Source organism: Tachypleus tridentatus, chromosome 8 (assembly GCF_004210375.1).
Source record: "Tachypleus tridentatus isolate NWPU-2018 chromosome 8, ASM421037v1, whole genome shotgun sequence".
NCBI classification, from domain to species: domain Eukaryota; kingdom Metazoa; phylum Arthropoda; class Merostomata; order Xiphosura; family Limulidae; genus Tachypleus; species Tachypleus tridentatus.
Window position 1 is genome coordinate 75,755,418 of NC_134832.1, and position 22,332 is coordinate 75,777,749.

Below are 22,332 nucleotides of genomic sequence, written 5' to 3' on the forward strand. Positions count from 1 at the left end.
ATTGCCATTTGCAAATAGTGGTTGAATCAGAGCAACACTACAATTGGCGTAATCATTCCATCATCATGTCCCAAGATCTATCTGTTCATACATCTCTTTAGGGCTGGTGAGCTTATCTCCAAGGTCAGAAGTTTTAGCATACTTTAACAGAAGATGAATCTACCCTTCATATTAATGTTCTCAAATTTCTTGTTGTACAGCAGGTTATTTTTTAAGGTCTGTCTTTTGAAAAGAAAAATTATCATGCAATAACTTCACAGTTGTATCTCAGATTTCTCTTCAAGAAGGCACACATTCTTGGGTATTTAAGAAGGGGCTTGCTTTCTCTACAGTGGTTTTATATAAGGCAGCCTTATCCACTATTTTTATGCATTCTAAATATCAGTAGGTTTTTGAATTCCCAGTTCTATTGGTTTTATTCAATTTTTTTTTATATTATTCAGCTCAAATGACCTTTTCAATTACCAAATTGTCATTTTACAGTTTCACATGCATTGACTAATTCTCCTTTTTAGCCCTTAGTTTTATATTCTTTGTTTTGTCAGTCTCTTTTCTAATAATACTTACATCTGCTGATACTTTCCTACCTTTCCTCCCCTCTAAAAGCCCTCAAAAAAGTGATTACATTATTGGTATGAGGTACTAGTATACAGTCGCAAAATAGATGGGACTTTGAAGTTGGCAGAGAAATTTGCAAATTGGAATATTTCTAAAGCATTTGAGTGTGATATAAAAGACTGGATCAGGTGTTCTCAATGAGTTTGATTAGCAAAGAGAGGTAAGTTTTATTGGAAATGTATTTTCAGTTTAGGAAGATGTTAACTTTCTTTGACATTGCATAAAGCAAACATGACTGATTTAACAAAACAACCTTCCTAAAGTTAGAAACCTAACAATGTTGTGCTTAGTGTGACCCATATTTGGATTGTCTGCAGTCTTTTAAGCTTGGTTGTCCATGTACCAATGGAAAGGAAAGTGGAGGAAGCCTTGTTGAATAAATAATAATGATTTCCACCTTAACTATAATGTCCCTTAAGTCTTTAAAAGGCAAGTTTGACTGATTTACAACTTTCCACAATGTTATTAAACCATGTTCACATCCATTTTGCAATCTGATCTACAAAACACTTTGATTTTTGATATTTTCATTTTCAGTTTAAATGTTAAAAAATAAGCTCCTGACACAGCTGTATTCCCATTTGCACATCTAACAACAATTTTTAAGTGAATCTAACAGGCCCATAACATTCCTGTATTGTAGTTTCATATTCCCAAAAATTTTATCTTTAGCTAACCCTTTTGTGCTAAAAACTAAATTGCAGTGAGTTTCTCAAGTTTCATTTGATTAACTAAACCATCAAGAGCAATCTCAATGGCCATGGAATTGTGAGTTTCCAAAAGTAGCTGAGTATAATCCTGAGCTGCAATTATGCTAGCAATGTGATGGTAAGGTAAAGAACATTCAGCAAGGATTTGAATTTTATAAAAGCATCATTATTAACATTATGTATTTTTAAGACTTTTTTTTGCTTAATTTTTTGCCAGAAAGTTTTTCTTTTTATGATTTTCACCAATAGTAGATCATATTCTGATTTTATTTACACATGCACAAACTACAGAGATTGAAAATTTTTACTTTTTTAATTGTAGTGTGGTGGAAAGAATGTAAGAATGGTAGTGATGAACAACTTGCTTCCTTCATCAATTAAAATGCATCAGAAGTATGACTTAAAAGGTTCTACGTACAAAAGAAAAGCCAACAAGTATGAGCGAAATAAAGCATCTCCCACTTTCAAAGATTTAGATTTTATGGAACATCATCCTGAAGGGATATTACTAGAAGCTGAAACATTTAGTGCATTAATTAAAACTATCCAAAGGGATTGTAGGGTAAGTAATAACAGGTAATTGTTAATTAGTATGTATAATATTACATTATGTTAAGACTAACAATAAAATTATGTAATTCTTTACTTATCAATCCAATTGTCCAGTAAGAATAGTGATAAATAGAATTTTAAATAGTCATTAGACTGTTTGTTGTACTTTACTGCAGTTGAGACATTTTCTAATAAAACTCTTATCAATGAATTTTAATTGAATTATTAAACTTTTATGTTACTAAGTTTATGAAATATTTATTTTATCTACATTTTTAGTTGTATTCAAAGTTTAGAAGAGCTAAAACTAGCAGGAACTTAAAAATTGGGCATGCACAAACAAATACTTGGGTCATTACTGACAATAAAATCTTTATTTAAATGAGCTATGATCAGAATTCAAGTACATTTCAAAAACCAGAAAATACAAGTCTTAACTTTATTCATTTATTGCAGATACCCTAGATTGGATTAATTACCTATTTAATACAAATGGTATAATTTGGGAAGAAGGGATATTTTCCCATCTGAGTCAATTTATTCTCACTCATCTCTACTTTGCCTTATTGAGGATATGGTCATACAGTTACAAGTTTGTCGATGAAGGTGAAAATATTGTTTATGAGAATTTTTATGAACAACTTTTCCAACATGAATTTGGTATTCCTTGGTTTTAGTTCATGGCTTGAAATAACACAACCCTATATATTTTGTTGAATTTTCACATATTCTACTAGCACAATAATATTTGGGGAAATAGATGACTCTGCCTATTTTGTTTGAATATGTGGAAGAGCAGAAGAAATGTGCTAAAAACAAATACATGTATTGGTGAAAAGTCTAAAGGTAGCTCTTATGGACACGTTAATTTCTAGGTGTGTGTTTAAATTTGACAAAAAAACTACTGCAAGATTTCTGCACCATAATTTTAATGTAAAGCTGTGATATCAAAATGATTTTTAAAAAGCAGTTTTAATAGTATTGTTTATCATTTTATGCTATTAAAAATTTTGTAGTTCTGTATTTAAAAAAATGCATCTGCAATAAGCATGTTTTAAATGTTTTTATTTGAGGTCGAATAGGTCTGTTGTGTAATTTTCTAATACTTTGTTTGTCACATCAGCAATCTATTGAGTTCTGAGTATTTTGTTAATAAGTGCAAGATCATGAGCGTTGAATGATTAATTCAAATTTTATAGTAGTTATAAAGTCATTCTGTATGAATGTATGAATAGGAATGATTAATTAATACTTTTGAAGGTTGAGTGAGTAATTGCAATACCAATGTTGTCAGAGATGGTTTTTAGCTTTCAAAAAACTTTTACAAAGCTAGTGGTAAGATGTCCAATTTTCTGTGGTTAGATAAGAATGTGGATTGAATAAAAGGCCACAATGTTTAGCAGATTCTGACATGTTTTACTAATATATCAGTATAAACACACACACACACACACACACACACACACAGAAACAGCCAGACAGTATTTGTAAAACAAAAAATAGTTTTATCAGATCCCAACACAGCAGTATGTATGCATCTCTTAACTTTTGAAGTGAATAATTGTGTGTGGATGATTAAACAATTACTGAAAGTAATAATTGGTAAATGTGCAGTAAATCTATCTGATCTTGCTGAACACAAATTATTCTTGCAAAACTGAGATTTTGGATATTCAACAAAATGTGATGTGGCACATTACTAGATGTCCATATATATTACATAGGTTTGGTGATTACTACTCATTTACTACCTGTGAAAGACAGACCAGCTGGTTTTGTGCAACATACTTATGAAGACCTGGTTCAGTCAGCCACATTGGGAAATATTTTTGTTGGAACTTGAAACATCTGCTGTTGTGATTTTCTAGACATTGTATTGTATAAAACAATTTCATTTTAATACATTTGACCCTTTTGCTTACATGTAATAAAAATTGTATGCACCTGTAAGCCTCAGATTGAGAGTCAAGCATCCTAACCACCTAGCGAGAGAATAAATGAAAGAAAAATATTATTACAATGTAAATATATATTACATATGACATTTGCATGACTGTGAAAGTATTATTTCAGATGATGGAGATTTCTTGTAGATTTCAAGCTTTTTATAGATTTTCTCAAAATGAGAAATATAGATTTGACAAATCATTGTGAGAATACCAAACATATAACTACCATACATTATTAGATTGGTAATCTCTCAGAAATTTATGGAAGAGCTATTCAAATTTTCTGTTTCTTCTAAGACAACAAAATTAGAAAAGCTGAAAGAAAATTAAACAGTTCTAACTAAGCACCTTATAAGTATTCTTTTGAAAGACTGGTTTAATGTGGGTATGAGAAGGTAAAAAATATTAGTGTGTGACCTGCAATATAAAACTTTACTATTTTAATGCTACCTATGAAAGTGAAGCAACTTTTTTTTTTTCTGGATAGCCATTATGTGTTAGGATAAGTGTTTATAATGTGTACACATTTTGATGGCATGTTATTACGTTTTAGATTTTATAACACAGACACTTGGAGAAATAATGTGATGCTAACACTAAGTACATTGGATTTTTATTGCTATCTATCTAAAATACCCCTTTGTTATGATGTTTGAGTTGCTAGACTCAAACTGTTTTTTTTAGTTTAATAAATTAGGGCAATAAATGTATGCTCGGGTAATTTAGACTTAATTACCTTTAATTGAACAACCACAAACTCTAGAAAGATGTATTTATTTCTACTGTCAGTGTTTTGTTTATGATATGTGGGTGGAGCATCCTACTACTATAAGTGTTAGGCTTAAAGAATATAAACATAGAACTTGTTCCAGACAATATAAGAGAATGAGATAATGAATTCTAACTTATTACAGTGGTAATACAGGTGTAGATACATTGAGAGACAAAATTATTAGAACTATTAACTGTATATAAAATGATGCATTAAAAACAGGTATATAACCACAAGTTTTTGTAAAGTTGCAATTTACCAATTTAAGGGAATATTATAGGTGTAGCAGAATTAACAGCATTATAGATACCTTTAATATAAAAATGATAGTAAATATAACATGATTAAATCATAATACTCATTAACAGTCTGTTAATTACTGGCTGGTATTTTGAAATAAATAGTGCTTCCTTATTTCTGAGCACTTGTGTATAATTTTTGGATAGTTGGATAATACACAGCATTAAAATAGATACACAGTTAAAAACTTTTTTTTAAGTGAAGTCAGTATATGACCACTAAAGTGTTGATTCTATATGTTTCAACATTGCAGCATCATCATCAGAGTGACTTGCAAGAAATAATCATGGCTTTTTTTCAGTTAAATAGATCATATGATCTATGTACAGGATTATAATTCTCGTGTGAACATTGTATAGAAAGAAGGTCAGCTGGTGTTTTTTGATAAATATTTCTGACTTTCATCTGTATTTAATAATAAATTATCTTTTTTTTATATTTAAGTATTTCCATGGATTCTTGTATTCAGTTTTATAGATTCCTGTTCTTCCATTAACTGTATATTGTCTTTCATATTACCTACATTTTGCATTATTTTATTAATTGGCTTAAATATAGGATAGAATATTTGTTGTTTTCTAAATACTTTAAATAAATTTAAGATCCTTTTTAATTTTTCTTATAACTGGGTTTTAAAGTGATACTTAGATTAGTAAATTTCTTGACAGCTCTTTTTAAAATATTTGGGTTAAATCCTCTTTTAATTACTATAAATTTCATTAATAACTCATTTTTTAAGTCTTCGTGATTTGTACATGTTTTCAAAGTTCTTTTAAATTTAAGGGTAAAACTCATATTTATCGTGACTTAGTATGATATAGTTATTGGTGTGAATGCTTGAGGACAGAAAAGGGTTTTTGAAGAATAAATGTTTCTAAATTACCTTGTAAATTGTAAAGATGGCTCTATACTATTCAAATAAACACAAACTCAGTTAATGCCTTATTACTATATCTCAAGAATTACTATATACAAAGAATGCATCATCTACATATCTAAATATCAGGTTTAAATTTTGTATCATTGATGGTTTTAGTTTCAAATACTTGTGTGGCTTGTATATGAATATGTAATGGAGCATAAAGGATATGAAAGAATAAAAATGAAATTGAAAATTTGGCCATAGCAGAACATGTACAAGACATAACTTACAATATTGTGGGAAAATACTATATTAGCTCAACCAACAGATATTAGAGCTAATAATATTTGATAATTCTTGGAAATAAATTTTAAAAAATATGTATTATTAAATAGAAATGTGAAGATTTGGTGAGTATTTATGCAATGATGTGGGACGATCTTTAAAACGTAGGAATTGCAAACCTTTACTATTCATAGGATCTGTTTAATAAAAAAACTATAAATGAGACATAGCTGTGTCTTGAAACTCGCTCCTAAATATGATGTTGCAGCATCAAAACGTGTAGTTAATGTTTTAATGGTCATATATTGACTTTAAGTAAAATTTTTTTAATTGTGTATCTTGGAATGGCTGATATGGGTATTAACACTTTTATTAATAAAGCAGAGAACAATGCTTCAACTTTCATAGGTCATTTTCAGATTAACCTAGGATGGTCAAAACATTGTTCTCTGCTTTATTAATAAAAGTGTTAATACCCATACCAGCTGTTCTGAGATGCATTTTTATTTCAAGTATGTTTCTCATCATCAAGAATGTTTTTAATTTTGTACTTATTTTAATATTGTATTATTGTTCTAATGCTTCCTTATATTTCCAATCCAAAAATTATCTATGTATCTGTAAAGGACATTCAAAGGTGGATTGTGTTTGTTATCATATCTTATTGCATGTATTCTTTTATTATACTGAATATAACAAACACTGGAGAAATATGAACTTTACTCAAGATCATACTACATCTATTTATAAAGCTTTATATTATATATTTCTGTAACCCAAACATTGTTATACGTATGGATTCTTCTAACTTGCTCAGTGGACTTAGCAAATAACTTGATGTGTCTTTGCTATAAGAAAACATGCTCCACCTTGCTAATATTGTGAGTCTATGCCATAAGAGTATCTCTTTCTCAGTGAAACTGTGGAATTTGTGGTTGTTCATTTAAAGTTAGTTTTATAATCTCTTCTTTTTCTTTTAATTGTTTAAATCCTGCTCATTTTTTGTTTAGTATCTGAAAGGGTATAGTTACATGCATTAGTTTATTAGCTGTAAAACATATTTGAACACAAAACTAAATCCATTGTTGTACATAAAAATGTAATGCCTATAAGATTAAGTATTATTCAGGTAATGAATATTATATTATTGGCTATAAAAATAATCTTGTCCTTTTGATAATATTTTGTAACTTAGAATTCTGCAGAGACAAAATGAACAGTAAAGCTATTTCTGCAGTTTTTTTAATGTAGTTATAATTGGCAAAAAGTGATCTCTGGTCAGTTTAATTATACCAAACTGTTTATAGATTTTGTTCAATATAAAAATGTACACACAAGTTGAATATTGGTGTATTTAATCAACTTGTTTGATTTTTTATAATATTTATGAAAGAGTCGACCAAGAATAACATAAGGTAATTGAAGCCTTTAATTTATCATAATCAGCAGGAGTTATATCAAAATGAATTATTTATAAATAGTGTATATAAAAAAAAAAGTATTTGTAAAATAATTTTAGGGGTTGGACATGATATAGACTAGAGTAGCCCAAGTGTTTATGGTGGGTACTGTTGACCAAATGCTTTCCCTCTAGTCTGTTAGTTCAAAACTAGAAATGATTATGTGCAGACAGTTCTTATGCAAAGATGTTTTAGAACAAACAGCTAGTATACTTAGTGAATTCTTTTTGTCAGCTCATGCTTTACAGTAGTCATAACATGCAATTATCAAAGTGTTTATCCTTCACCTGTTTCTAGACCAATAGTGTGATATCATGATCCACTTCATTTGTTTTGTTCTCATGTTTAAGATGTTTAACCTAGTTGTGTGAAAATGTCCAATTTGTGGTTTAAAAGCTGTATAATTGGGTTTAGTATTTGTGTAATATTTTAGATTGTGAATTTTCATGAAGTTTATTATAAAAAGCTGTTTATAAAATACTTAAATTCTTTCTTCATATTTATTGTTTGTTTAAAATCTTGTAAATGTATCCAATAGATTTGTTTTTATTATGATTATATTCTAATAACAGCATACTCATTTTCTTTTGTGAACAGATGAGAATATGTTGAAAAATAAAAAAGAATATATTTATTGATTAGAAACTTCCATTTTATATATTTAATGAGTTCTAACTTGTTTTTCTGTCTTCATTTATTTATGCATCTTATCTTTACCTAATGAAACAGTTATGTAAGTGTAAAAATAGCATAAAACACTGAACAGTAATAAGAATTGAGCAGTAGAAACACAACTTTCACTTGTATTGTAAACCTACACTAATGTAGACAATATTTTTTCAACAATATGTTTGTTAATCTTAATTTCTCTCTGATTATCATTTGTTTTCAGTAGTGATTTGTACACACACAAAAAAACATTTCTGTTAATTGAAGAGCTTCTCTTTGGAAAGGGACCTGGCATATACCCCAATGGTTAGGGCACTCTTTTTGGAGTTTATGGACTACGAATTTGAATGTGCTCTTTTTGTTGTGGAATCATTATATGATGGTCAATTCCATTTTTTGTTCATAAAAGAAAATTGCAAGGACTGGCTATGGGTGGTATTGACCAGCTACCTTACCTCTAGTCTATAACTTCTAAATTGGGATAGATAGCTCTATATTCACCATACTTTCTCCAGAACTTGTAGCTTATCATGCTCATTAACCATTATTATTCTTACCTAAAAACATCTTCTACATTTCATGAAGGTATAGGATGAAACAATAAAGTTATCAGAAACAAAAATATGAAAAAAAACTAAAAAGGAAAAAAAATACTAGGTTTGTGACGTGCTCCTAAGTTTAATAAACTTACTTTATTCTCCACTATGAAAACTTTGTCAGAAACTACAAATTGTTTAATTATTTACCTATGTTGATATAGATGGGCAGGAATATTTTCTATCCAGTCATTTTCATCTCTGGTTCTGTCCATTATAAAGGTTAAGGTTTTTTATTTATGTCCAACCTACTTTTCACATCATAAGATATTTGCCATCTAGGTTTTTGAAGTAAAATCACTAGCAATACAATTCACATGAGAAAAAGCAAATTGGATATGAATAATGTTTGAGTGTATACCTTAGAATGGGTAGAGATATTCTAAATAAATCTATAATGGTGTTTACAGATAATACCTCCTGGACAGAGATCAAAATTCAAATAGTTTTTAAATTTGTTTTTGCAAATTATATTACATAAATTTTGCAAAGTTTCTAGATATTAATTCTTAAGTAATTTCAAGTGAAACTAGAGGGGGTACTTACTCTGTAGAGCATATATTTTCATCATGTTTGACCCTTGCAAAATAAAATATATTTTTCTCTGTTCTTAAAGATGTAGGTGGATAATTTTTGGCAGGAGAATGAAGAACAATATTCTACATATGTCTACCATGTTTCATCAAAATCTGATTGTTTTTAACTGGGTTATATAGCAAAAATAATAGAAAAATTGGTCCCTATGTTAAAAGATAAGGATTTTAATGACCTTGCTGAGATCTTGACCTTCCAAAAACTGATCACTTTGAAGTTTTATCATAGTTCAAATGTATACCAATTTCTGTCAAAATCCATTTAGCCATTTTTGAAAAATTTTGCTCTCTCTCTCTCACACACACACAAGGGTGAAAACATAACCTCCATCAACCTTTGGTTGTGGAGATAATAACTGTTAAAATAGTTGAAAGTACTATTTCTACTTAAATTTTAAAATTTGGTATGCATGCATGTGTGCATTTGACACTGGATAGCTGCTTTGCATGTAATAGGGTTAAGAGTAATAACTGTTGTCATTCACTGGTTGCTGTGCTTTAAGCAACCAAAAAAAAAGAACTCTGAACAGCATGGTATTATACCTAAATTAAAATTTTTAATTATACAATGTTTAATATGCTTGTTTTTTCTGTACAGAATTGAATTTCAGTGAACTAGTTAAAACCAATGGAATTCCTCCTTTCTAGAATGGTGTTAAATGTTGTTTTTATTCTGTTTATTACAAATTAAAATAATATAATTTTGATATGTGATTTTTTGTTGCTATTTTCAAAACTCAAATTTTTCATAACTTTTTCTAATGTAGGTTTTAGAGAGCTTTAAGATAATGGATTATAGCTTATTGATTGGCATTCATAACTTGGACCAAGCTGCAAGAGAAAAAATGGTAGGTATAAGCATTATAACTTTGAAAGATGAAATTCAATTTTTTTAATTAATGTATTAATTGACATTAATTTACTGAATTTTAGATGTTTTATTACACAACTTAAAGATATGTCAAACTAACTAGTAACATTACAGACATTTTTATAAAAAGGTAAGAGAAAATATGCTTTGAGTCTTGCAAACTTATACCACCATACCTTTTTTTGAGTCATGTTTATATTGTGTTTAATATTGAGATGAAGATAATTGCTTTGAAATAGGCATTTATTTTTATCAGTAACACTATGTATTTACAGTATGAAATGTGATTTAATTTTTGCTAAAATAATAAATTTGTACACTACAAATCAATTGACATATTTCTGACTAAAAACATGTAAAATAAAGATTATACTGTTGAGATACAGAATTGAAATGACTGAGAACACAATGAAGCACAGTCAATGTATATGAATTCAGAGGGTAACCAGAATTAGGAAAATGAAACTGTTAAAAGTGAAAAAGTATATTTTGGGGAATTGGTAAAGGTAATCATAATGAAACATAAAACACAGTAAGTATATATTATTTAATATAACTAATGGCACATTACAAATTTTTGATAATTTTCACTTTGTTTCTTCAAATTCAAATGTATGATTTGTAGAACAGGAAATATAATTTGATCTTATGGTTTCAGAAAAAAACCCTAAAACCCTTCATAAGCATTTTCATAATTTCTATCAATTATTACTTCACTGGTGTATATATATTTATATGTGTGTGTGTGTGTGTGTGTGTTTATTTTGCACTTTTTATATTAAAATATTTTATGAAACAAAACCCATGCATCAGGGTGCTGAATTAAGATTTTTTAAATAGGTTTGTAACTAATTGTGAAAAGTAATGTTCCAAAGTGGTGCTGTACCAGGTGGTATTCATTTGGTAATATCATGGGATAAAAATTGAAGGATGCATATTTAATGGTTCTACAAAGCCTATAATATTTTTAAAAGATCTTAGACAATAATTATGTGATGACCTATAAAATAATACTTTATCTATTTGTTATGGAAATAATGTGTAATCATGCATATTTAGATTGTAAGGTTCACGTGCATAACCATGAAAAACAAAGCTGAGTATTGTTATAATAGACTAGCAAAGACCAATAACATATTTGTTATCAGATTAGTGTCTGTATTGCAACAGTACTACTTTAAATACAGGATTTTAAGAATAATACAAAATAACTTTAATCACAGACACTTAAATGTCATAACTATAATTCTGCTGTAAAGAATGCCTTATAAACATGGATAGTAAGACTTTTACCCAAAAAATCGGTAATTGTCTGTCTGCACTAGAGAGCAGGAAAGCTCAATGAACAAGTCACTATGACTGCTCTCTGAATGAAGAAACAATAAACAAGTTGAATGTAAATATTCTTCATTAACAATTTAGTATATTAACATTAAAAGCTTGATGTTTATGAAAAGGTTTGATGTTAAATTATGGATTAACATTGTAAGTATATTTATAGATTGTATTAAGTATAGTACAGTTTAATCCTCATCTAGCTGATGTATTTCAGTGTCAGGTGGGACTTGCACAATACACATTTGACAATATGTTACATGCATTAAGCTGAAACAAATATAAATGTTAAAATAAATGTATAACATCTATTGCAGGTGTTTGCTATTTATTATTGTTGCTATTATCAAGAAATGAGAGGTTAAGATATTGTGTGCCTAACATTAGTTAAGATTCTATAAAGTATGGCCTAAATACGAATGTACTTGTGCATTTCAGTATCTGATTACATTTTGTATTATTGTACAAATATTGTATTTAACGAAACAACATTGCAGTAAGGATAATAATTTGTCAGCAAACATTTTACAGTTGTTTGCTATTTACTATTATTATGGCTGTTACTGAGGAGTGACAAGTTAAGAATTGGATGATTGAAATTTAATTTCTTGTTTTACGTTGCTGGCAGTTAAGATTTATGGTTTTTAGTTATCACTGGTAATCTACTATGCTTAAAAATGAAGTAATTTAACTTAGTGTGTAAAATAAAGTTTATTTTAAATTGGATTTTGTGTTACTTATACCATGTAATTAATTTTTAGACATCTAGAAATTGTTTTGATAACTTTGTGAATGAAAATGTTTTATAGGAACAGCAGCAACAAATAAAATTAAACATTGAAGATGGAAAAGAAAATAGCACCACAATTTCTGCAAGAGGTAAGATATTTAAGTGCAAACAACTGTAGAATATGAATAGAATGCACAAAATTGATCTTAGTTGAAACTTTCCTGTGTTTGAAAGATGGGGAATAAGTAGAATTAAGTTGAACTAAATTCCATCTCAATTTGAAAAAACAAACTTAATCTACCATCTTATGTTTCAGTTTCAAAATATTTCATATATTATATATATGTATTTGTGTGTGTGTGTGGAAGAGAGAGAGAGAGAAATGATATATATTTGTGATATGAAGGGCATATTGACCCTCGCTAGTACAGTGGAAAGTCTGTGGATTTACAACATTAAAATCAGAGGCTAGGTTCTCTGTGAGCTCAGCAGATAGCCCAATATGGCTCTGCTCTTAGGAAATGCACATACATGAAGGTCATATTATTTGGTGACATTTTGGTGTAGTTTTGTAATGCTACAAGAAAGAAGCTTTTATTGTGTACATATATGAATATGTTTTTGCAAAAAGGTTGTTTTTCTTTTACTAAGTAGGAGAAGAAGTAGAATGTATACAGTGGAACTTGAGGCAAAATAGATAGAGTAGGTTTGAGAACATTAGTGGACTGTAACTGCCTGTTGAAAGAAAAGAAGATATTGGTTTAGATTTTGTAATTTTCTTTCAATAGACAGTTGCAGTTCATTAAAGTCTTCAAGCTCAAAGTGTATACATATTAACTTTTTTTAAAATAAATATCATGGAAGTAATTTTGTAAAGGTGCCTAAAAATTTGTAATATAGGAGAAGAAAGTTTTTATAAATGAATTGTTACAGGAAATGGAAGCAGTTTTATTTTCAGTTTTAGAAAGCACATGTATTTGAATGTTGGGTTTGCTGAAACCAAAAATATGTAGTCTATTTTTCATAGAGCTAAAACGTGTGGTACAAAACATATTAAATAGCTAATGCAAAACAGTAACTTTGTGTAATTGTTAGAAATGTTGTTAAAACATCTGTCAAAACATGTTTAAATAATCTGTCATCAAAAAAATCAATTTTAAACCTTGGGAGCAGCCACATCTCTCTTTTGACATGTTTTTACTATCTTTTAATATGTTTTTTTCATTTCATAAAGCTATTGAAGCTAATTACAATTCAGCTTTCTAACAAAGTTTGCGTAATGTTTATATATATCTAAGGGAACTGTCTTTGTTAGCAGGAAATTATTTACAGTTATTTATCAAGTAGTTGTAACCACCAATTTAGACTTACAACATGGAATAAATCTGTGTAATTTGATGAATTTTCAAGGTTTTGATGAAAGAAGCATAGGTTTATATATATGTATATTATAACCATAAATATTTAAGCCATAAACAAAACACATTAAAATTAAACAAAATACGCTGCATATTTTAAAAAAGATACTAGAGTACAAGATACAATGTGGGATTATAAAATGTATCCTAGGTTTTGGAGGTGACTGAAGAAGTAGGACCCACATTGCAGTGGGGATACACCATCTATCAGTCTTCACCTCCAATACACTAGTCTCGCATAAGAAAATTAGAAACTAGGAGAATGAGATGTGGGTGCTTAAGCCCACAATGTTCCACATCTTTTTCACCTTTCACTGCCTGCAGACATTTGTGGGACAGTAACTGCTCTCTCGAGTTAAAAGATAAACATAAAAAAATGAAAAAAATAAATAAAAAATAAGGTACTATAGATGTGGGATTCTATGGGCTTGAGCACACACATCTCATATATTTTAAACTAAAAGGGTTGCAAAAAACCAAACAAAACACTAAAGACGAAAGAGTATTTGAAAAATTACTTTCCTTAGGTTTAGAAAAGACTGTGTACAGTCATTTCTTTGATTTCTCTGATAGATTGTATCAAATAAGGATTCATTTGACAGCTCTATTTTTAATTAATGCACTGGATACAGGTGGGTTAAAGTGTGCATGTTGTGGCCTGATTTTTATATTCTCTTCTGATGTATTTTAATTAAACTCTTTATTATCAGTGTGTTCAGTAAACTTGATAACATGTTTATAATTCAAGTTTTTATTATACAAAGTTCAATTCCTTAATTTCAAAAGGAAATATTTCAATAAATTCTCAGTCCTCACCTCTGCGTTACAGGATGAGGTCGCACTTTCATTTCTTGTTTATAGCTTTGTTTTCTATTTCCATATAAGAGCTTCAGATTTTTCAACCATTTAGACATGCATGCCTTAGATATTGAGAAGCCACATAACAAATTTCAATCTCTTATTTTACTAAGATATCACTATATTTATTCAACCCACATTGACATACCTCATCTGTATCCTCTGACTTTTGAAAAATGTCCATAATTCTGTTTCATATTGCTACTGAACATAAAATCAATAGAAAGAGCATGTTCTATAGTACATGAATCAGACAGTTCTTAGTTTTCTTTCAACAGTCAAAGCAGATATTTTACAATAAGAGGTACTAGATGTATTTGGATTAAGGATGTGTGGAATATTTTAGTGTCTGATTATATATATTTTTTGTGTTTTAAAATAAATATTTTAAAGCTATATGAATTGCTACTAGACATCCAACAGTTAGATAAAAAATAGGTTTTCTAAACCATGCACCCGAGTGCATAAAGCCTCAAGGCAGTATGACAATTAATTGGTTTTAAAGATGTATTTTGTTTATGGAGTTTGGGTAGTGCATGAAAATGCACAATTGGAAGATAACCAGTAATATTGATTAATTGTAATTTTTGCTTTCAGAAGTGCTAAAAGAAGTTTTAGTTCTGAGTTCTTCTTCAGTGTCAGATTTTGAATGCATGCAAACTAGTTTGGGTAAAACTTCAATGGCATATTATTTCCTGTTCACATTCATTGTACAATCTCCTTTGTCAACCAGTAATGTCAGAATAATTTTATTCTTTCTTTGACTCTGTAGAATCAGTAATCTTGGATTGCTGGTGGTTCTGAGTGTTTTTCTTGTTACAATCTTATAATTCATAATTCCCATAATTTGGAAACTTTTTATTAGCAGCTGGTTCTTTTAAATTGTTACTTCCTGTCTAAGGGGTCACTGTCAAGGTTGAATGTGATATTGGATGAAATTTAAACGTAATAAGACTTTTTCAAAACTTGTCAAAATGATATTAATGTTGTTGATGATGATATTTTTCAACATATTAAAATTTATGAAGTTTTACTAATTCATTCGTTCTCTCAATTTTTGACTTTCTCACACACATGCAGATCTTTTGATATTTCAAAAATAATCAGAAACTGGAGGCTTGATATTTTATTCTTAGTTGTTGAACTTTCATCCTATAAAATAAACAAGCACTACTAATTTAAACCAAGTAAAGATTATAGATAAATAACTACACCAGGAACAGAAAGGAAAAATCAGTGATTCTTCTACTAGCCCTAAAATAAAATTATCTTGCATGTAACTTTTACTTTCTGTTTCTGATCATATATATTTATACATCTTGACATCAATGGATTGCAAACACAAAGTAATTAATAACACTACCTACACTAAAAAGTCATATCTGACAATAAGCCCATCTTCAAGAGAAATATTTGCTTTGTTTTTTCACAAAGACTGTTTTCAGTTCATATACACCAACATTTCCAATTCATTTGTCAGTCTTTTCTCACAGAAAACCTTACCTTGGACAAGGAATTCTTTTCTTCATTTTGATCTCATATTGTCTGGGGTCTCTTTCCTAGTCTATCTGTATACTGAGAAAGTAGAGTTTGTTCCTCTTTCATCATCTTGCCAATCAGTTCTTCACTTATATTGACATCCTTGTATATCTCATCTTCACCCATTGCTCTTAGGTCTAGTAGGTCCTAAGTTTGTATAATAAAGTCATCGTCTTTATATTCTGCTTCTGTGACAGCCACACCTGCCATATCCATACGTATATAAGTAGACGCACTCATAAGGTCTTCTCTTGAAGTACCTCTTCAGGATTGGTATGGTAGACCATGGTTGTGCTGTGAAAAGTCCTTTTCACTGTTGGGTGAGTTTGTTGTTGGCTATGGATAACAGACTTCTGGCTATGGATAACAGATAATCCTGAAGTACCTCTTCAGGATTGGTATGGTAGACCATGGTTGTACTGTGAAAAGTCCTTTTCACTGTTGGGTGAGTTTGTTGTTGGCTGTGGATAACAGATAATCCTGTTATGGATAACAGATAATCCTGAAGTACCTCTTCAGGATTGGTATGGTAGACCATGGTTGTACTGTGAAAAGTCCTTTTCACTGTTGGGTGAGTTTGTTGTTGGCTATGGATAACAAACTTCAGGCTATGGATAACAGATAATCAGTTCTTCACTTATATTGACATCCTTGTATATCTCATCTTCAGATAACAGAACTAAAACCTTCTGTGTGACCTTGAAACATTAACCTTTGTCTTATCAAAATGTTCCTGACTGTCTTTGGGTTTTCTAGTAAAAAATTTTTGATAGGGCTAATTTAATGATTCTTTCCAGTCTTATGTTTTGCGAGTCTTTCCTATTTGTCTTTGCTTGGCTTCCTCTCAGACACTATCCCAAAGTTTCTGTGGTGAAAGGTCTTTCTTCTTCACTTTCTTCAGATTTTTATACTGTATCTTTCTCCAATCATATATTTGTTTCTTAATATACATGGCCTCAAGATCTCTTAGGTAATATGGAGTATCCACCTTTACTTTTTCCTATAGGAAACTCTTGCTGTCCCATCAGTTAACATACACAGCAATATTTTTGTAAATAGCTCCAGTTGCTTTATGTTCAGATTTTTGCGTTCACTTGCTGGAAATGGATTTGCTTTCTTTGTAATGTGTCTCATTTTAAAACAAACAATACATTTCTTCTCCCTTCTGTTTGTTAACCTTCTATCACCTTTGGGTAAACTCTTGTTTCTGGTCAGCTATCACTGGTTTTAAATGTAACTTCATATTTTTGTACTTGCCTCCATAGGCTTCCATATATTGTTTTGCCAGCATGATCTTCTCCTCCATAGCTTTCAGTGCCCTCTCCTTTAGGAACAGTGACATGTCAACTGAGCATGTGATAATGAATTGTTCTTGTATTAATACGTCTGCCAGTCCCAAAAAATTATTGTAACATTTGGTCATGTCAGTCTATCTCGTGAAGTATTACTGTAGGTGTTCCACAAAATGAAATAATTTCTCCAGTTTCAGGTTTCACTTGTGTGAACTTCTGGCAAAAACCTTTAATAAATTCATATTGTTTCAGTAAAGCCACTTTTAATTTGTCATGGTCCATGACATCTGACATTATGCCCACATATACTTGTAAGCCTTTTTTCTCTAAGAAGTGGGCTGAGACAGGACTACCCTGTTGTCTTTGTCCCAATTCTGATTTTCATATCTCTCCAGGAAAGCATCCATGTCATGTTTCTATTCATCAAATTTGTGAACTTGGATTGACTTGTCTTGACTCCATTGTCATTCTTGAGTTCTTTTTTCTTCAGTTAGGTGAACTTTGCAGTTTCATTTTGTGCTGTTATTCTTGCTATTTTTAGTTTTCCTCTTTTTTTTACTTTATTAATTTGCACTTATATTCTCTCTACTTGCAGTCTCTCTTTCTCTGTTTCTTCTCATCTCAGTTACTACTCTTCTCTGTAGTTTTTGTTGTTGTTTAACCAATTCTCATAGTTCAGTCTTTTAACCAAAGATACTCTCATCTTTCTATCCATTGAATAAAATTTGACATGGTTATATCACATGATTGTAATCTCTACACTGTTCACTCTACTACTACTGGGTCTACTTATTTCCACTCTCATTCACACTTTCTTTTTCTGCCATTTACCGCTATATAATTCTAGGTATAGCTCATCAAAAGTGATAAACTTACTTTTTAGTGATGTAAATACAGTAATATAAATATGTGGGTGTGTTGAGCCAAGGATCCTCTTACAATAAGTGTTTGTGACTAGTTGGCAATCAATTTAGCAATAAACTAAAGGCACACACTTCACTTGTTTTTAAAATTATAAATATATTCAAAATAAGTTAAATGTATGTATTCAAACATCTTCACGCTATGGAGGTCATAGTAGTATCTTAAACTCTACACAGTTTTTTTCTTATCAAAATTCCACTTAGTCCAATTCAATTGTTTCAGAATTTAGTTGAGAAGCTGAACTATTTTTCTTTATTTTTACAGTATTCTTGTATAAGTCACACTGTTGTGTGAGTTACCAAAGTTGTATTCTTAACTTTCATTGATCTCATTTTGCACTTCCAATAATCATCTTCCTTTTGTCGAAGATCTACACAGGTGGGCTCAGCTTAGAACATCTTTTGACAAGAAAAATTCTTATCTCTCTCAGATGGTTACCTCCTTCTAACGTATCAACTGTTAGGCCATTTACTCCCACAATGGTTAACATAACATTTTCTAACTTTTCTCAGGCTGAAGTTTTTTCTCATGACTTTAGTCTTACTCTGTTTTGCATGTCTGGTCAACTATTTATACATCTGTCACATAGTCTTTCTATAAATTTCCACATCCTTGATGTCAATAGATTGCAAACATAATACCTTGATGTTGAAGAATTACAAACATAAAATAATAACATTACGTATGTACAGTTTTGTTTTTTTTCTATCTGGCACGTATCCATAATATACTCATATTTCACAAGTTTTGTTTTTAGAATCTTTTAAACTCAACTGTACTTTTGTAAACACAGTTTTTAAATATTGTTTTAAAAGTAAAGTCTGAAAGTGCAAATTTCACCCAAACAATGTGTGACATTTTGGGAAATGTTTTTATAGTTTCATTGAAAAACATCACACACAAGATAAAGGTAGTTTACCACCACTATTTTGAGTGTAAAACATTGGGCTCCAGATGAGTATTGCACAATTTCCATTCTCATATATTTTATTTACAAGGTTGTATAGTGTACATTTATTATAAACTTTAAAATTAACCAATGAAATTAAGCAATTTAAATATTTAAGTTTGAGTATTTTTGCCAACAGAAATGAAGAAAATCTCCATTTCTTATTTTTTTGTAGTAGTTATTGCTAATCAGTTAGTACATCTGTAATATTATATGCAGTTGGATCTTTAAGTGTAACTGCATTCAACTGTATAAAATTAAATAATGAAATCTGTAAAGTAGACATAGTTCTACTTAAAATGTCACCTGTTCTTACTTTCACATTCAGCTTTAGAGTAGGTAATTGTTATTACTTGGGTACAAGTCTATTCCAATTTGCAACTATCTTGGTTTTTGAAGAGACAAAGTTGAACAAATGTAGTTAGCTAGACTTCAGTGGCTAAAGTAGTGTGTTCACATAAATGTTACAATCTTTTTAAGAAAGCTTTTGGTTTAAATTATAAATATAATTGGTTTAGTACTAATTTGGAATCACCTTTTTAAGTAAGTACTTCTGTTTCTGAAAAATATAGAGATGTTCAAATGTTTGAAATCTCATTTAATGATCATGGTTTATTGTTTTCTGTCATATTTAAAGAAAAACACCAAGAACAAGTTTCAGGACAAGAGTCAGGTGTTAATCTCACAAGAAGTAAATCCATCAATAAACAAAGACTTGCTGCTTATTCAACTGCCATGGAAAGCATTCAAGCTGAAGTGGAGCCGATTGATCAAGATGAAGATGTTCCGTAAGTTTTGTTTATTCTAACAACACTGAAATGTGATTCTGATTTCTCTTACAGAAGCTTTTACAAACTATTGCTGTTTATGCATACCAAAAGAAAAAACATGAGATAAATATGGGAAGTAATGATTCTGGAAAGATCTTGTGAGATAATGTACTATATTAAGTAGCATTTAGTCTGACGATTTAGAAATGTTTGATTATATACAACTGTTATAAGTACTTTTATATGCAAAAACATTTATGGTTGTATAAACAGTAACCACAAGTGGGTGTTTTTGTTTATACATATTCAGTTTTGTTTAGTATGACTACATGTAATTATCTAAGTAATTTTTATACTCAGTACTTCAATACGAACATGTATGGTACTATCAAAGGGTTTTCGAGTGGTGTATGTAATGTTATTTTATAGTCATTTTTCTGTAACACTAGACTCAAAACCTTTTGTGTATTATTTTGTATGAAGTTGTCAGACCTTTAATGTTTGAACTGTGTAAATATGTAATATATGTGCTGCACGTGATTTAAATAAATTGACTAACACTTTATTGAGGCTCCCACCTAATATTAGCTTAGTCTTTATAAGAGTCTGAGCCTTAACAGCATGATGCACCCTACAAGATGCTATGAAATAATTTGTTGATTGTTGGTATGTGACCCTGAATTGTTTGGTATACCTGAGGCACCAAAACCTTACCAAATCTGTTTTGTCTTGGACATCAGTTGAAGGTTATCCCAATAAGGTAGAATTGTGTGATGAGCAGCTTTTTTGTAGAAGGTTTGATGTAAAGTTGTTTTTAACCAAGAAATTTCAGATTTGAGGGGTAGGAATGATTTTATTGCTTTTGGTTTTGTACAGGGGGTAGCCTTCAAGGTAAAACAGGTTTAATATGCCTTTTTAAGTTTTCACTTGGTAATAAATTAACATGTTTTTATTTTATTTTAGAGAATTTGTATGCAATTTTATTGACAAGAAGGTGTAAAGTAGCAGAAAAATGTAAAATAGATAATTTTTCTAATCAACATGACTTTAAATTATTGTATTTTTCCTTTCAATAAAACTATCTAGTAGTAGTTTTAATAATTTATGGATTTTTGAATGCAAGTCTTCATTTAGCTCTTCTGTTATTGATAATTTGTGGTTGTTTTTAGTCTACATTAAAAGTTTATTCTTATATCCCAATTACTTCAGAAAAAATTTAAATTCCATTAATAAAGCTTCAGGAATAACCAGCATCTTTTTTTGTCTTTATCAGTGATTTCTATTATGCAATTATACTTTAATCATATTTCAAAGATATTATAAGTTTGTTAATTACAACCTTGCAAATGTAAAATCAGTAGGGAAGGTAGTGAGGAAGTTGGAAATATTCCTGCAAAGTGCTTAAAAAGAATATTAAATCCATGCACTTTGATTGATGCATAGACATCATGATCCTGGATTTACCACTTCCACCTGCTGTTGCTGTTTACTGATGTTGTATTTTCCTTGGAGTTCCATGCTGATATCACTTTAAGACACCATTGTTAATGAAACATGCTGATGTTGTCTTGGTCACTGAAACTCCCTCTAAATGTGCCCTGACAATCACCTCCTCTTTCAATGTCACTGAGGTCTCCTCTCGCAGCTATGCCAGCCATGCTTATAGGCAACCAGGCCTCACCAGCATTTTTATACATAATCCTATGCATGTTGAATGTTATTTGCTTAAACAATGTATGAGCCACACCTACTTAGTAGCCTCTGCATTGCATATACTTATTGTCCCTCATTTACCCAGTGTTTCCATTTTCTGTCCACTTCCTCACATATATATATATGAGAAAGTAATCATATGTTACTATAATATTTAACTGGTTTGTTGTTCCTGTGGTTAAAACATGACATTTGGGGAGAGGTGAGTGACAATGAAATGAGGAATAAATATAGTTGGGTATAAAACTAAATATTTCAAGAATATGCAGTTTGTATTTATTTTTTGGAAAAATATGTTAGTGTCAGTTTTTATTGTCATAGTTTTGAAAATGGCAAATGTGTATTTTGTCAGCTTTCAGTCATACAGATTTAAAAAAAATTTATATCTGGGGCTTTAACTATTACTTACACATGCCTACCAAGGAAAAGTAGACTAAACATGGAACATTTTAAAGAATAGTTGGTGAAGGTAGAATTTTAAAATAACATTGTTGGGTGGTAAAACACATCTTACCACTGATAAATAATATAAGTCAGTTTGGATTTTTTTCCCCTTCTATTAATTGT

The 22,332-nt window shown here is 29.9% G+C and overlaps 1 protein-coding gene across 23 annotated transcripts in view; it reads left to right on the forward strand.

Moving 5' to 3' along the window:
- The window catches only part of LOC143222707 (phosphatidylinositol 4-phosphate 5-kinase type-1 alpha-like), a 94,630-nt gene that overhangs the window by 32,471 nt on the left and 39,827 nt on the right, over nt 1–22,332 (forward strand). For all 23 annotated transcript variants that reach the window (XM_076449583.1, XM_076449585.1, XM_076449589.1 and 20 more), the window contains 4 exons: nt 1,651–1,890; nt 10,134–10,214; nt 12,382–12,451; nt 19,920–20,070. In XM_076449583.1, coding sequence (XP_076305698.1) covers nt 1,651–1,890; nt 10,134–10,214; nt 12,382–12,451; nt 19,920–20,070 — 542 coding nt within the window. The remainder of the gene's footprint in view (nt 1–1,650; nt 1,891–10,133; nt 10,215–12,381; nt 12,452–19,919; nt 20,071–22,332) is intronic.